This window comes from Aspergillus undulatus (assembly GCF_047715775.1).
Source record: "Aspergillus undulatus strain CBS 261.88 unplaced genomic scaffold BDV17scaffold_27, whole genome shotgun sequence".
NCBI lineage: Eukaryota > Fungi > Ascomycota > Eurotiomycetes > Eurotiales > Aspergillaceae > Aspergillus > Aspergillus undulatus.
Genome location: NW_027396631.1, coordinates 170767 through 185669, shown reverse-complemented (window position 1 = coordinate 185669; position 14903 = coordinate 170767). Strand labels below are relative to the sequence as shown.

Genomic DNA, 14903 nt, shown 5'->3' with positions numbered 1-14903 from the left:
GTTATATAATGCTACACCATGAATGTCGTTGATCTCCGCTCTGGTCCATAGGCCGATAGAAACAAGAAATGGCAATAATTTACAAGCAACCCTAAGGATGAGTCAACGAATTCACCAGGTGCAGCGCCGTTTTCGTCCGTTCTCGTACGTCGAGGTCTGAATCGTGCTCTAGACTAGCGAGTCGATCTAGAACCCCGACGGAACGTAATTCAAGGGCTCGATTTCGACAACCCTCGCGATCACTAGCGTCGTCTTCATATGTGAGGTTGATCACGACCCACACGCAATTCGTCCGGACGTCTCGGTTGCTGTGGTTGAAGTAGCTCATTAGGTAGCGGAGGAGGTCGCGGTGGGAGACTAGGAGCTGGCGATGCCATGGGAGGCCTGCGGCAAGGTGGATTATGAAGAAAGTTACCGCGACTAGGATTTCGGTTGGAACCTGGAGAGCGCGGTGGTTTGGCGATGCCCGTCGGTGTGGGAGCTGGATCGAACGAGGGCGCAATTTGTCTGCCAAGGCGTCTAACAACAGTTCCTGGCCGATCTCCTTGAAAAGGTAATCAATCATCTCCGAAGCTCCGGGCCCACAGACAACATTGCGCAGAAGATCGAGAGTCTGCTCTTGCGCTGCAATGTCGTCCCGGCGGGCTCGGGCATTCTGGTCCAGATCGCCATGTAATGCAAGCTTTCGCCGGCGGTCAGCATCGGGAAGGAATATCCCTAAACTGACTTTTGACGAAGGCACCGGATCACTCATCTTCATGTCTTCGTCATTCTCCCGTAAGTCCTCCATCGGATTCAGCAAGTCAACCCGTTCCCCTGCCGAGTTGGCTCGGCTCATACCACCAGGAGTACTGGTGTCCGTATCCTCGTCCAGTCCTCGCTTGGGTATCACACTGGTCGGATCCTGGGTTATGACCTGTTTGATCCATTCTGGGCCAAGGCCCTCAATGATCTTGATTTTGACGTCATTTGTCGAGTTGTAAGCGACATGCTTCAACGCCCATAACGATTCAATCCGGAGTTTGGTATTTGATGAGTGCGCGTGCTCGCACAAAATGGGAAGAATTCCTGCCGATATGATGGCCTGTGAATACGTCAGCAACTGTGCCATGGTAGGGTAGAAATAGGAGTACCTCTTTCATCGGGCTGAAATCCAGTGCGAGATTGCAAATGACCGAAGTCGCCGCGATTTGCACCTCAATATCTGGATGTCGAATCAAAACGAAAAGGGGAGTTGAAACGCCAGCGTCGATCAAACTTGTTCGTAGCACGCTCACTGAGCGCGTAAGCATTCGAGCCGCGCCACAAGCAGCTAATAAAGTCGGTGTTGGGTTGCCGTCAGCAGCAGCGTTCCCTGCGTTGGAAGACTCCGCTGGCGCTTGATTGGGAAAGGGCTTAAGTGAGTCGATGATGTATGGAACAACCCCGTTTTCACATACAGCCTTGCGATATTCATCTTTGAAAGGCACCAGTGCAGCCAATGCTCTGAGAATATTCTCTCGATATCTCATGATATGGCAATGTAGCGGAGAGTATCCGGGGGGTCCGAGTCGAGATTCCGCGGATTGTGTGTCCTCCGTTTCAATACCCATCTGACCGTCCGCATGCCACATGGGGCGCGTATTTTCATGGACAGGGTTATACGTCTCCTTGAGAAGCTGAGACAGCCGCTTAATCGCATCTCCTTCAACCGCATGTTTCTGCAGCTCTTGGTCATCAATAACCAAGATGGCAAGGACACCAGGGGCTTCCTCTTTATTGCGCTTTGTGGATGAGATCAGACCTCCGTATTGAGTTCCATCGTCAGAAGCATCATAGTCTTTGTCAAGCATGCGAAGCAGAATTGGAATAAGTAGGTAACAAAGCATGGAAATCCGGTGCTTCTTCGAAAATCCCAAGCGACACAAAACAGTCACGAAGCGGGCAGCCATCAGACGAACCATGCCGTGTTCCTCGCGAACATGGTATATCAACCACGGGATAACCGGGGTCTCTTCATCCTCTGCTGTTGGCGGTTCGAAGTTGGAGAGCGGCGTGGGAAAGGAGTGGCTCTGTCGGCGGCGCTGCCCATATTGACCCAGCGGTGGAAAGTTCGTGGAGCTTGCGGAAGGCTTGAGCTGCGACAGCGGAACCGCTGGAAGAAAGTACTCTAAAGGAGTGCCTCCGAGATGTCGTGGTACTGCCGACCCTGAAAAGTATGAGGAGCCCCACGGACCTTTCTTGATGTCTGATGGAGAAAACTCTGGTAGCTGTCGGGGGAAGACGGTCATAATCCCCGGAGAGGAGAGAAAGTGTTCAGCTCGGAATTTGGAATGCTCAATGATGACGGTGATGGCTCGTAGAATAGGTGCAAGCTTGGCTCCACGGGGCGCAGGGGAGGGCAGCGACCCTAGCGAACTCGGGTCTTCCAAGTGATGTTCCGCACCGGGAAAAACAAACCCTTGCGCAACTATAAACGACGCCACCTTGACTGCCAGAGCGTCCAATACCCCGCAAGACGCCAAACTTGACTTGTGAGCTTCCTGAGTGCACAGTTTCCCAACGAGACCTGCGGTCAGTTCTATAGACGCGAGATGCCTATGGGAACTGTAGTCCTGCCCGAGGATACGGGTCAAGCAGCCGATATACTCCGTCGAGAAGAGAAGATCCGCCAACCGAGTGTCCTTGGGCCATTGTTGCTGGGTCTGCAGCGGCAGCCGATCAGCCACACTGTTCAAGATCCGGAGGATCGGGATAATAAAGGAAGATGGACAGTCGGAAGACGATAAGATGGACAGGAGGCTTGGAAGGGTGTTGCCGGAAAGGATGGGTGACAGAAACGGTGTGCCTCCTGACGCCATATCAGTGGATAAGCTTCGCAAGAAACCAGAACCATGACCTACCTTGCGCTAAACTACCAAGAAGTATGATTGCCTGTAAGCAAGCATCGTCTGCTTCCTCTCTGGAGCCAGGTAGTACGTAGAGTTTAGAGCTATTCTTGAGGTCCGCAGTCTTGCCGAAGCTCCGAGCTTCGAGAACATTTGTAAGTAGGGGTATAAGTCCTAACTGTACCCAAGCCTCTTTGCGTTGATCATGGCCAATTATCTCGTTCTTAAGAGCCCTCAGAGCGGTAGCTTGCGATGATAAGGAATCCGCATTCTGTAGATGGAGGAGGATGGGCGGCGTCTCAGCGCGAGTCATCGTCCGGGATGACCACCGGATGGGAGACCCAATTTGAGGGTGATTATGACTCGTTTAAGTATTTGTACCTTTTGACTATTATTCTAGAATCGACAAGGGGGAGTGTGGTGATGGGGAACAATTCGAGGTGGTGATACCGAGAAACGCGGAGTGAGGTCGTCGACGGCCGTAATGCGCTTCCGGGCTCGTGGTCGGAGCTCAGTACCCGAATCATCAATGAACCAACCGAGCAGTATTGTTGGGTTGCAAGAATTCAAACAGGGACAAGCATGTCTATCGTGCACAGAACGCCAGACTGCAAAAAGATATGAATAGACAGTAGTCGAGAGGCGGAGGTGAAACAGCTCATTCTGAGCAACTCCAGCGTCACTCTGGAGAGCCGTCTTGGCGCTGGACCAGAAGTGCTATACCCTTTCCGGCAGCTCATCAGGTGATTCCCACATGATGCTGATTAAGCACTGAGCAAAATCATGTGATTCAGCCTTATGCAAGTGCGACAGTTGGAGCTCAGTGCACTGCTGCTGAGCCTGGCAGGGCAGAGTCTTCTGTCTGCCCTACCGAGAACGCCTGGCTCTTTGCAGCCAAACAGTATCTGGTAGCCAGTGAGGAAGTGAGAGCCTCAACGGGACTATGAATCCATGTATAGCTTCATCCAAACGGATCAGCTGGTGTGGCAGTTCTGGGGTAACGCGATAGCCGAAGGTGTCATTTCTCCCAAGTTCCTTGGTTGGGAGGCGACTGGAGTCAGGTCCAAGCCATTTGTCTGCCAATTATAGCAGACTTTGGCCCAGACGACCACTGCTCATCAAACTTCCGGTCCACTGTGACTGGCCGGGCAAAGCATTCTGTATCTTATGTATGTATTGAGCGTGTATCACTACTCGGTGTTGCCGGTATCGCGGCTGCCAGAGAGTCATAATTGGTGGGACTTAACGCACTAGGCGGGAATTGGCAAATTTTGGCCTCGACGGTACGGTAAGTTACAATACGGCGAGCTCAGAGACTTTTAGCAGCCTGAAAACAGGGAACACGACCGGGAGGGCAGCAGTAGTGTGACCGGCAGTGGAACAATTCTCTTACTCTTGCTGATATCTCTGGTATCTCCTCTTCTTTCTTCAATTCTCTGTATACAGAATACAGACTCGGTACTTGATGATGAGTCTGTGCACACCAACCGCCCGTACTCCCACCGGTCTTGGTTTCACAGCAGCTACCAGTCTCGAGCAACCTCGTTCAGTCGTGCGCCCACGTGGGTGTTCCGTTGGGGGGAGATCATGTTAGTTTCTTCGCCCTCGCCCTCCGCCCTGCGGCCGTCGCCCTCGTCTCCTTCCACCACCCAACTCCATCCTCCTCTCTCTCCATGCTCCTCTTCCTTTACGCGCCGCTTGTCCTCGACGTCGGCCGCCTTTGCCTATCATAATCAGCAGTATGACTCTGCCGCCGATCGTTCTGCTGTGCCCAGTAGTCCTTTCAACCCCCGCTCTTCCCGCGCCGCCGTTGAAGAGCTCCGCTCAGCTTTGAAGAGGCACTCCGTTTCTTCCCCCACTGCCAGGCCCTCAGGGGATCTCCCTTGCGGCCGCATGTCCGCAGGGCAAACCTCCCTTGGGGGCGGAATTAGCGCCTCCGTGTCTGCTGCTGCTGCCTCCGCTGTAGCCCCCGGTTCTAATGCCGCCCTCCCCGATCCCCTCAAACGTCCTGCCAGTAACAGCCAGCCCGGTCCTGAATCTGCTCCTTCGGCCCCTAGTGTTCCTTCGCAGAGCTCACTGGCTCCTTCAATGCCCGCGCCGACCAGTTCATCCGGGTCCAACAAGCGTAACAGCCCGACGGATTCTCCTGCTCATGGCGCCGCATCCGCAAATCCGGCGAACCTAAATCTCGAGTCATCCCCATCTCAGTCGAAGAAGCTACGCCCTTCTAAGCCCGCGGTCAAACTACTTCCGGCTCGCTATGAATTGGCAGACCCCAAAGATTTGGTGGTCTTGATCTCGAGCATGCTGCTGGAGCTTATTCGATTCAATGACAAGATACCCTTGCACCAGGGCCGCCTGACGCGCTTCCACTCACGTTCGCCGCCTCGAATCTCTGTACATGACTATTTGCAACGAATAACGACTCACGCGACCCTTTCGCCACCGATTCTTCTGAGCATGGTGTACTACATCGACCGGCTTTGCGCGTTATACCCCGCCTTCACCGTCTCTAGCTTGACAATCCACCGCTTTTTGATTGCAAGTGCCACTGTCGCCTCCAAGGGCCTCAGTGACAGTTTCTGGACCAACAAGACCTACGCTCGAGTCGGAGGAATCAGCATGACAGAACTGGCGCTTCTCGAGCTAGAGTTCCTTTTCCGTGTCGAATGGCGCATCGTCCCTCAGCCGGAGGTGCTCAATGACTATTACCAAAGCTTGGCAGAAAGGTGCGATGGATACGAAATTCAGTTCGGTCATTGATTTGATTGAAGCAATCTCCCTATTGTCACTGGACATATTGTCAGGCGTTATAAGAACCGGGCATCTAATGTGAGAAAATCCTCAGCTCACGCAGGGCATGGAGTTGGCTTGCATGCGTTAGAACACTTAACCGCAGACGGTGTGTTGGGCTGGTCTGTTTATATTCGGGTTTGTTTATGGTCTTGCATCTTTGCGTTCTCATGTTCTCCAATATCCCTCTGGGTTTTGTACAACTTCTTCTCGGCGTTCAGGTAGTTCAGGGAGGCATTTTAAGTTTCTTCAACGTGCCTGGGAATACCAGCACACTTATACCAACTTCCAATACATTTTTTTTCCATTTCGTATCATCAGTATGGCACGATAGTCGTCCGTCTTTACACTTATCTCAAGTTTTCTGTATGCCTCAGGCAATAGTCATATAGTAGGGCTTAGGCTTTAGGGCACAGGGTTGCAGCGAGGAATCTTCAATCGTCAGAGCCCGTCAAGTCTGCGACTCAACATTGATCGATGCGCAGACGCAATCATTTTTAATGAGTATCTTGATATAAGTTGTGGATATCAGTCGCCATCTCCCCGCGTTCTCGTGACTTCCTCTTTCAGCCGGTTAAGAAGGCTGTCTCCGCCGGCTCCAAACCTCAACTTTTTCCACCCCAGCCGACCCCATGGATGCTCAAGAAATCCACGAGATCATTCGGGACATTGAGCCTCTTATAGGCGAGGTGAAGCCTATCAAGACCGTTCAGGAGACTCAACCAGCGGAGGAGTATGGTATGTACCCCATCTTTCTTGGTAGGTTCAGTTCGGGCTAACGAGTCCAGACGACGCTTATGTTGTCGGAGTGAACGTCAAGAGCGCTGCCAAGGTCGTCAAGTAAGTGATTCAATAAATCCTTCCCTGACTCATTGCTAATAATATAGAGCCCTTGATGCGGCTTTTCCTCGCGACCCCGCCCGCCCTATGAACCATCTCCGCCGCTTCGCGAAGCAGGAAAACCTCCCGAAAGCGGTCCAGAGCATTGTCCTGCAAGATAACCCATCCCCGGAGACGATATTCCTTGTCATCTCACCACCTTTGCCACCCGTTGATCGTCTACAAGAGTTACTCGGACCTTACGCACCCCCGCCGGAAATCATCGAAGCGCAGTCGTCAGACTCAGATTCTGCGGGTCAGATCAAACTGTACACTATCAAAGTTCCTACACTCCCACCACTAGGCACAGCGCAGGTACAGAAATGGTCAAGGGAATTATGGCCCGTCGTATACAACCCAGCCGCTGCGCGGTTGACGGTTTCACCGCCTGTCCAGGTTCTGAATCGTGCACGCGATTTTATTCAGCCCATTGCGGGTCGGTATTTGGCGTTTTCGCGCAAAGTTGCTGAGGAAGCAGAACAGTCAGGCCGGGGTCGGGGAGTCGGTGCCGTTGTTGTTGACCCAGATATCGTCTCGAGAATCATAGACGCGGGGGATGACATCGACTCTAAATGGGCAGACGCTATCGTTGCCGTGGCCGGTGATGCGCGATACTCCCGTCGAGAAGCGGGCGCCCCGTCAGTGGCCGAACAGCATTCCGGTCCGGGTCCAAATCCAGCGGCGGAAGCCTACAATGCAGACCTAGAAGGTGGCCCGGACCTCCACGCGCTCATGCGAGCAGCCGAGATAGTCGCCTACAAACGACGGGCGGGAGATCCCGCCGCAGAAAATGATAAACCCTCTCTGTCCCTCTTAGAGTCATACTTCCTTTCACAATCAGACCTCACAACGTCAGAACCCGAGCCCGAGTCCGAGTCTCAAGACATCACCCCAGTTCCAGAGAAATACCAGAAGACCGGCCCCGACGGTTCACAGGCTGCGTCTTCAGCAAAGAGCCATACTCCGGGCGCTCGAATCCGCCCTCGTTCCCAGGGTGGATATCTCTGCACAGATTTGGACGTCTATCTCACCCATGAACCATGCGTCTGCTGCTGCATGGGCCTCCTCCTGTCGCGGTTCCGCTCCGTCATCTACCCGCAGCGCGGGAGAATGATTATGGGTGGTCTTGCGTCGGAGCCTGTTATTACCCCGATTCCCTCGTCCGATTCTGGTGAGACCATTACAAAAAACCAGGATGAGAACGGAGAAGATGAAATTGCCCAGGGGCAAGTAAAACAACCCACGAAGGAAAACAGGCCGTACTACGGCCTTCATTGGCGGAAAGAGTTGAATTGGCGGGCGTTAGGGTTCGAGTTTGTAGAGGATGAAGAATGGTCTACGTCTCAAGATTTTACGCTGGCTGAAGATGGGATCGCGTTCTACGCTTAATCGGCCCTGCCTTCCTCAAGACCCTTGATTCTATTCATGATTTAATTTCTTTGCTTTTCGCATGCCCGGAGTGAGGCGTTATTAAAGGGGACAACATGTATAACATTGTCGTCATTTCGTTCAGAGAACAGCGAAACAGTAATATAGATACCAGATACCGAAGTATATCTACATACTCCAAGCATTCCGTCTTCAGAGGCAAACCACTACGAAGACTCTATTCTCAAACACCCATACCTCCATACCCAAGAGGAGAGACGAAGACCAAGACAACGCCAGCCTGAACAAACACCAATAATATACTTTACTCTTTTTATCCATTTACTATAGAGTAGAGTAACAGTTTGCGTTGTAGGCGCTGCTGGCATCAGTTGTCTAGACGTCTCCAGACTATGAGTTGGTTACTTATGGTAGGCCCAACTACATGTCCAGCCTAGCCAAGGTATCCTATAACTAGACCTTGAAAGGGTAGCATAGCAAACAAGATATCATATCGTCCTCGATTTGGTTAACGTAAATAGTTCTTGATTTATCTATGCTCATGGTCATGTCATCTGTCATCCCTGATAGGCAGCCACGTCGAATGGCCATCTTAGTAAGGCACGGTCCTGCACTACCTGTCCTAATGCTAATGCTAATGCTAAAACGTAACGACAGCGAGATTAAGTGGACAACCAGGCAACCAAATCCAGATATCAAACAAACTTTCTTCATTTTCATTTTTCATTTTCATATACATCCCCATAAGCTTATCAATATCTCATTCGTCACGTCCCTTCCATCCGGATGTGCGCGCCAATGCAGGTCAGATTAAGTCATTATCATTATTATGAGATAGATCCAAATGCAACGCAACGCAACGTAGTCAACGCAAAGCATTCAACGTAACATGCCATGCCATTTCAGTCAGTCATGATTGTAGCACTAGCAGAGTCCAATCTCAGTGGCCGCGGAGCTCAGTCGCGCGGCGAGCGAGGGGAGGGATGCGGCGCAGGATAGGGCTATGCGGGTTCTCGTTACCGACGGACATGTAGAGGTCGTTTAGGCGGGTGATGAGGATGTCCATGATCTTGGGTGCGACTTCTCTGATGTCAGGGTCCTGAGGTAAGTTGTTAGTATCAGAAGACATTAAATAAGAGCGGATTGGGACATGGACGTACCCTCAAGTCAACGGTCTGAAGAACGACTTCGAGCCATGCGAGGCGTTCCATGGTGTTAGTTTGCAGAGAGGAGGTAACTGCAACACCAACGGAAAGGGCCACAATAGGAGAAAGTGCTTTCAGGTAGGATGGGTCCGAGTAAACAAAGAGGCGATCAAACAGGTCTGCCTGCTGTTCGGACTGCAGCCACTTGACCGAGCCCTCTTCGAGTCTACCCTCACGCAGAAAATGAGCGATCTCGGCAATTTCCCTGTCCTCAGGACTGATGGAGCCGGCAGGCGGAGCTGACGAGACCGAAGGTTGCTTTTCCGATGGCTGTTTGCCCTCGGATGAAGTCTGTGCAGCGAGGACCTGGTTCAGGCGCGAGATCTCGTTCTGGAATCCACTCTGGACATTGGCCATAGACGAAATAGTTTCGGAAAGACCGCGAATGAGGTTGGTGAGTTGGTCGATTTTGGCAGCATCCGCTTGACGCTGCAATTCAAACTGTTTGGCCTGGGCCTGCAGTTTCTTGTCGACGTCAGTTCCGACCTTCTCGGCTGCCCGGAGCGCAACGTTGTTCAGAGTGGGGGCAAGGGTGTCATGCACGGTCTTGGAAATTTGACTCTCGACTTGCGTGCTCAGTTTCTGGCTAACGGCATCCGACACAACTTTCATCACTCCAGGCTGCTGCAGAGCGCGGGTGACCGATTCAGGTAGAGACTGACGCAGTTCCCGGGAGATAACTCCTCCGGTCTGCTGGGAGAGGACGGTGTTTAATTCCTTGTTGACCGCGGCAGACGTAACATTTCCGAGTGCAGGGACGACATCAGTCTTGATGGCGTCAGTTACGATACGGGCGAGATTCTTTTCGACATTCTCGGAGAGAGTGGAGGACACCAAGCGGAGGACCTGGTCCTGCTTCGCGGCAGAGGCAGCATCCCAGCTGCGTCGCTCTTCATCGAAACGGGCGTAGATGCCTTCCAACTCGCGCCCGAGGCTCTTGTTAAACTCAGAGGTGACTCCGTTCTGCAAGGCCTCGATGTGCTTGTTCCAGCTCTCGGCATCGCCAACACCAGTCCCAGTAACTGTGGGCTTGACGGCAGCTGTAACCTTTGGAGCCTCACCGTTCAGCTGGTCAGTGGTAGAAGGACCCTGGTTGGTGGCAAGCACAGGGGCTTCCTTCTTTGCAGCTTCGCCAGCTGGTGTTGCTGCCGCCTTCTTCTTTTTCTTCTTATCGGGCTTCTCGGAGGCGGTTGCGGATGCGGTTTCCACGGGCTCATCAACCTGCTTCTTCTTGGGCGCAGGCTTGACGGGAGACGGGGCACGCGGAACACTGGGTCCGGCACTCGTACTTGCGCTGCTTTCAGCAACCTCCGGTGTGGCCTTTGCAAAGTCCTTCGGCACCCCCTTGGTGGGAGTGCCAGTGGAGTCACCGTTGACAGAATACTCATCGGCGACATAGTTGGGGAAGGATTGGAGTTCAGATGTCTCGATGAAACCTTCCTCCAAGGCGTTCACAGGGCGGATGATGCGGTTGTCTTGGGCCCATCCAAGGTCTTCCTTCTTGATGTTGAGGCAAGTGACGCCACGGGAGTGCATGACGTAAAGTTCAAAGAGGCTGCCTTCGTCTCCAGCTGCTTTGTTGATCGGAAGAAGGTCGAGGCTACGAAGTTGGCCCTTGCCGGCAAAGGAGATCTCGCGAATACCGCTCAAGCACGCGGTCGACTCCGGCTTAGGCAGACTGCTGTCCTTCTCGGCGGCCCGCTTGATGAACGACGCCTGCGACATGGATTGCAAATTATACTTCGGAGCAGAGAGGTGAACGAAGTAGATGGAGTTCCGTGTGGGATGTCCGACAACGAGAATTCCAGATGCTGCGTGGTAGGCAACGCTGCAAATTGCGTCCGACTCGTTCTCGTGTGGGAACTTTAGCTCCTGCACAGCCTTGCCCAGCCCAATATCCCAGAGCTGGAGGGTGTGGTTTTGCTTGAGTCCCACGAGAACGTAGCGGAGCGCCATCGACTTGACATATGGGCGCAGCTTGTCAAAGAAGAGGACCGAGGTCGGCCACGACTTCTCCGTAGGAGAGCCGGTGACAAATGTGTTCAGAGGAACACGAATTTCGTTGGACTCAATGGTCGCATCTGGGCTGTTGACCACCTCGCGAATGTCCCAGAAACGAAGACGACCAGTCTTATCAAGCGAGGCAATGACGGTATCATCGCCACTGAAGATAAAGTCCTTTCCAGCCTTTCCGGTCGAGATCTTCAAAGCGCAGTCCTTGAAGAATTTCTCGGTGTTGACAGTGCGGTTGTTTCCAGAGACGCCGTAGGCAGGGTTTGCAGCAGCCTGAGGTGAGACGACGTAGATGTTCTTGCCTCGTCCGATCGCAAAGAATCCGGGGTGGCAAGAGCTCCGTTTGGCCCGCGTTTTCAGCTGGCCGCCCGAAGTGTTCTCGTCAGAAGCCGGGAACGGGGGGAAAATGAGGCTTTCGCTCTCCAAAGCATCCTGCTCAAAAAGGTCTTTATCATTTGTAGAGATCAAGACCCAGTAGACAGCGCCGCTAACACCAATACCCAGGACAGCCTGGTCATCAGAAGATCCACCGACCGGCTGCGATGTGCATACAGCAACGTTAAAAACACGATCACGAGTGGAGCGGAGAACCTGCTTGTCGCTTCCATCATCTTGGCGAATAACTCTCATACCGCCGTTCTTGGCAAGGGCGTAGACAATGTAGTCAGGCGTAGCCGAAGTCAGAGAACGGTCGAGCTGGTCAAAGTCTTTCTTCAACCGAGCAATATCCATGATACCATCATCGCGCAAGGTCGCAAGCCTTCCAGCATAAGGCTTGACAACAATGGAAATGAAGGGCTTCAAGGGAAAGTTGTGCACAGGAACGACGCGCTCTTCATCCTTTTCAGCACTATCTTCAGCGCTCTCCCAGCTGTCTGCCAACGCCTCACCATTACCATTGGAGTTGTCTTTCAACGCTCCGGTGGCAGTGACTTCTTCGGTAGTCTCTTTCAAAACTTCCGTGTCACCGTTGGCATCTTGGACAGCGGTGGTAGTGGTTTGAAGAGTAGTCTTGACACTATCTTCCTGCACTGCCGGCGCTGGCGAATCGCTCTCCTGACCCAGCTTGCTGGAAGTCTCGTTGACATCCTTAGTGAGTCGCTCCACGAGCCTGTCAACAACATTGTGCACAGCCTTCTGCTGGTTACTGTCCAAGTTAGGTGGCTGAGGGCGTCGTTGTGTTGGCTGCGAAATGGGTATGGATTGAACCTCGGTAGTGGTCGTGACATCCTTCGTGATCTCAACAGCCGGACTCTCGGCGCGAGAGGTAGACTGAGGAGTCCTGTTTCGTGAGACAGCAGCCAGCTGCTCGAATGGGTTGACATGAGTGAAGATAGTGTCATTAGCAGATGGAGATGGCTTGTCCGGTCTCTCAGACGCCAACCCCGTCTGTTCCACAATCTCATAGGTAGGGGTCACGCTTCCTTCCAAGTCAGCTTCCAAGGCGTTCTTCTGAAAAGAAAGAGGAGACTGGACAGCAGGATCAGAGAATTCCTGTCCCGACTTGGGCCGATTCAGCAGGCGAAGCAGCATATCTTGCGGTTTCTCGGTGCTTCCCCCGGGAGCAGGACTCTCGAAAGCAGACTGAGCTACTGGCTGAGAAGGACCAGCAGGACCTGCCTGGTTTGAACGACCGAAGAGAGAGGCAACCAGATCAGAGGTAGAGATGTTCCTCGAGTGCGACCTCGAAGCATCTTCCACGGAAGGTGCCGCCGGCGCCGCCGGGTGCGTATGAACAGGCTGCTCTGCGGGCGCAGAGGACTGCTGCTGAGCAGGGCCAGCACCCGGCTGGTTGAACTTCAGCAACTTCAGCAAGTCGACGGACCGGTCAGGGTTCTGAGGCTGGGGCTGGTGCTGCGGAAACCCTTCGCCCGGAGTGCCAACATTGGGACTGAGAATGTCAGAACCATGGCGGGGAGGCAGGTTCACCGGAGAAGGGCTGTGGAGCGCCGAAGAAACGGACGGATGACGGTAGCCCTGCTGATGGTACTGGGGATGGCCGTAGCTCTGACCATCGTAGGGCGGCTGCTGGGGTCGGTATCCGTGCTGGTACTGCTGAGGATGCTGAGGATACTGAGGCATTGCGGGATCCTGCGCGGGGGTGCTCGATGGCGAAGGACGAGGCCTTATACTCGCCAAAAGAGCTTGGATATCATTCGGAGTGGACATTTCCGTCGCTCGCTGTAGTGTTAGGCAACCGCCAATGAGAGGACCAAGCTTGGTGTTGCCGCAGAGCTCTCTTTCCAAGGTCGGCAGAACAGGCGAATAGAAGGAGTGGCGATATTAAATAGAATTGAGAAAGGAATTAAAGACCAAAGCCGACGAAAACTCCGAAGCAGAATGCGACAGGTGAGGATATTTTACAGAAAAAGGAAGGGGGAGGAAGTGAGGAGCAAGGAAGAAGAAGAGACGATGAGACAAGCGAAGCGGAAGTGACTGAAGATTCATGTTGTGTGGCTGGTGCGGAGGCGGTACGTATGTAAGTAACAGCGTAATTCACAGCCTTAGTCAATTAATTGACTTGACTCCCAAACAATCATCGTCGACATCATCGCCCCAAACTTCTCTACAGACGGGACAGCAGCCCATACTGCACACAACATGGACTGCTAAGTCAGGCTCCATTCACTTGAAACTCCCGTGCAACAACCCAGTCCCCTTTTCTTTCACCGCGATCTCATTGCGCCTGGCTCTTCTCAAATTAGCCACATCCGGCTGTCGTCCAGCAAGCAAGCACATTTCCGTCCCCCGTTACCCAGCATAAACTCACCTTCTACACTCTCACCATGTTCTGTCTCAGGAGGTAAGCAATCAACATGGACAACAACACCTCCATGCTCCCCGTCAAGGCCTTTGTAACGGAAACGCAGAAAACTAACATGAGAAACAGCTGGCTCCCCCTCCTCTTCATCCCAACAAACGCCTCCCCGCTCTTCCTCATCTCCTTCGTGACCCTCACCTACCTCCTCCACCGACCCTGCATCTACTGCTCCGCACTCCTGATTATCCTCTTCGCCTCAACCTGCAACTGGTCTGACCGCTGTTTCCTGAACCTGCGCTCCGACTGGTTTGCGCCCAGGTACTCGCCGTACTACAATGATGCTGCAAGCAACTTCAATGCCAGCGTTTCCGGTCAAACGAATGCTTCATCTTCTTCGTCTTCGTCGTTGCTCGGGTTAGAAAATGAGTCGTTGGCGGGGTATGTCTTTGAGACAGTGAATCAGACGGCTAAGGCACTTGCGGGCGCGGTGGTTGATGAGACGCAACGGAGGTTGTCTGGGTTGGGGTCGGGCCAGGGATATATCGGTGCCGAGTGTCCTTCGAGTGGAGTATCTGGTTCAACGACAACTGCGGACGAGTTAACGGGTTTCGGTCTCGAGTGGTTGAGGAGTCTTGTTGGGCGGAGGGAATGGACGTTACCCTGTGTTGATGTTAAGGTGCGGATATGATGCACTCTTGAGGTGGGATGGTAACTAATCACGGAACTTTTATTTCCTATTTGTCTTGCTTCTCTTTTGCATAGGCGTGGATAAACTGGGGTCCTTGTATTGTCTTAACGAATCCTATCTTGTATTTCAAATCTACCATATTTGATATCGATCATACTAGTAACTAGTATTACCAGCACAGAGTTTGGCTTGTACATACATGGAACTTGATATCACTTCGTTTACGTTTATCTCGCTACATACACTACTGATTGATAGCTTCGACTTGGGCACTTTGTTTACCGGACAGCTGGTGTGCTCTCGGGCTT

At 52.8% G+C, this 14903-nt stretch overlaps 5 protein-coding genes across 5 annotated transcripts; 3 read left to right on the top strand and 2 right to left on the bottom strand.

Moving 5' to 3' along the window:
- Positions 1-91: 91 nt before the first annotated feature.
- On the bottom strand, positions 92-3180 carry BDV17DRAFT_282095 (armadillo repeat protein; the record flags this gene model as incomplete). Its single annotated transcript, XM_073760142.1, has 3 exons — positions 92-1084; positions 1134-2830; positions 2883-3180. The coding sequence occupies 3 exons, from the start codon at positions 3178-3180 to the stop codon at positions 92-94; spliced, it is 2988 nt and encodes a 995-aa protein (XP_073615134.1).
- A 1081-nt stretch (positions 3181-4261) lies between these two features.
- phoB (regulatory cyclin phoB) lies at positions 4262-5985 on the top strand. Its single transcript, XM_073758065.1, has one exon. The coding sequence runs from the start codon at positions 4455-4457 to the stop codon at positions 5628-5630; it is 1176 nt and encodes a 391-aa protein (XP_073615133.1). The 5' UTR covers positions 4262-4454; the 3' UTR covers positions 5631-5985.
- On the top strand, positions 5986-8169 carry BDV17DRAFT_264667 (putative tRNA-specific adenosine-34 deaminase subunit Tad3). Its single transcript, XM_073758064.1, has 3 exons — positions 5986-6398; positions 6449-6500; positions 6548-8169. Exons 1-3 carry the CDS (start codon positions 6293-6295, stop codon positions 7926-7928), a joined length of 1539 nt encoding a protein of 512 aa, XP_073615132.1. The 5' UTR covers positions 5986-6292; the 3' UTR covers positions 7929-8169.
- A 190-nt stretch (positions 8170-8359) lies between these two features.
- BDV17DRAFT_264666 (uncharacterized protein) lies at positions 8360-13566 on the bottom strand. The gene is made up of 2 exons (XM_073758063.1): positions 9089-13566; positions 8360-9027 (listed from the first exon to the last, which is right to left on the bottom strand). Exons 1-2 carry the CDS (start codon positions 13313-13315, stop codon positions 8869-8871), a joined length of 4386 nt encoding a protein of 1461 aa, XP_073615131.1. The 5' UTR covers positions 13316-13566; the 3' UTR covers positions 8360-8868.
- Positions 13567-14861, top strand: BDV17DRAFT_264664 (uncharacterized protein). The gene is made up of 2 exons (XM_073758062.1): positions 13567-13949; positions 14037-14861. Exons 1-2 carry the CDS (start codon positions 13933-13935, stop codon positions 14593-14595), a joined length of 576 nt encoding a protein of 191 aa, XP_073615130.1. The 5' UTR covers positions 13567-13932; the 3' UTR covers positions 14596-14861.
- The last annotated feature ends 42 nt before the right edge of the window (positions 14862-14903 follow it).

Excerpts from the sequence above, each read along its gene's own strand:
- phoB (XM_073758065.1), top strand. The coding sequence starts at position 4,455 with ATGTTAGTTTCTTCGCCCTCGCCCTCCGCCCTGCGGCCGTCGCCCTCG.
- BDV17DRAFT_264667 (XM_073758064.1), top strand. The coding sequence starts at position 6,293 with ATGGATGCTCAAGAAATCCACGAGATCATTCGGGACATTGAGCCTCTT. Across the intron at positions 6,399-6,448 it reads TCAACCAGCGGAGGAGTATG|ACGACGCTTATGTTGTCGGA; the intron begins GTATGTACCCCA and ends TAACGAGTCCAG. Across the intron at positions 6,501-6,547 it reads AGCGCTGCCAAGGTCGTCAA|AGCCCTTGATGCGGCTTTTC; the intron begins GTAAGTGATTCA and ends CTAATAATATAG.
- BDV17DRAFT_264666 (XM_073758063.1), bottom strand. The coding sequence starts at position 13,315 with ATGTCCACTCCGAATGATATCCAAGCTCTTTTGGCGAGTATAAGGCCT. Across the intron at positions 9,028-9,088 it reads TTCAGACCGTTGACTTGAGG|GACCCTGACATCAGAGAAGT; the intron begins GTACGTCCATGT and ends AACTTACCTCAG.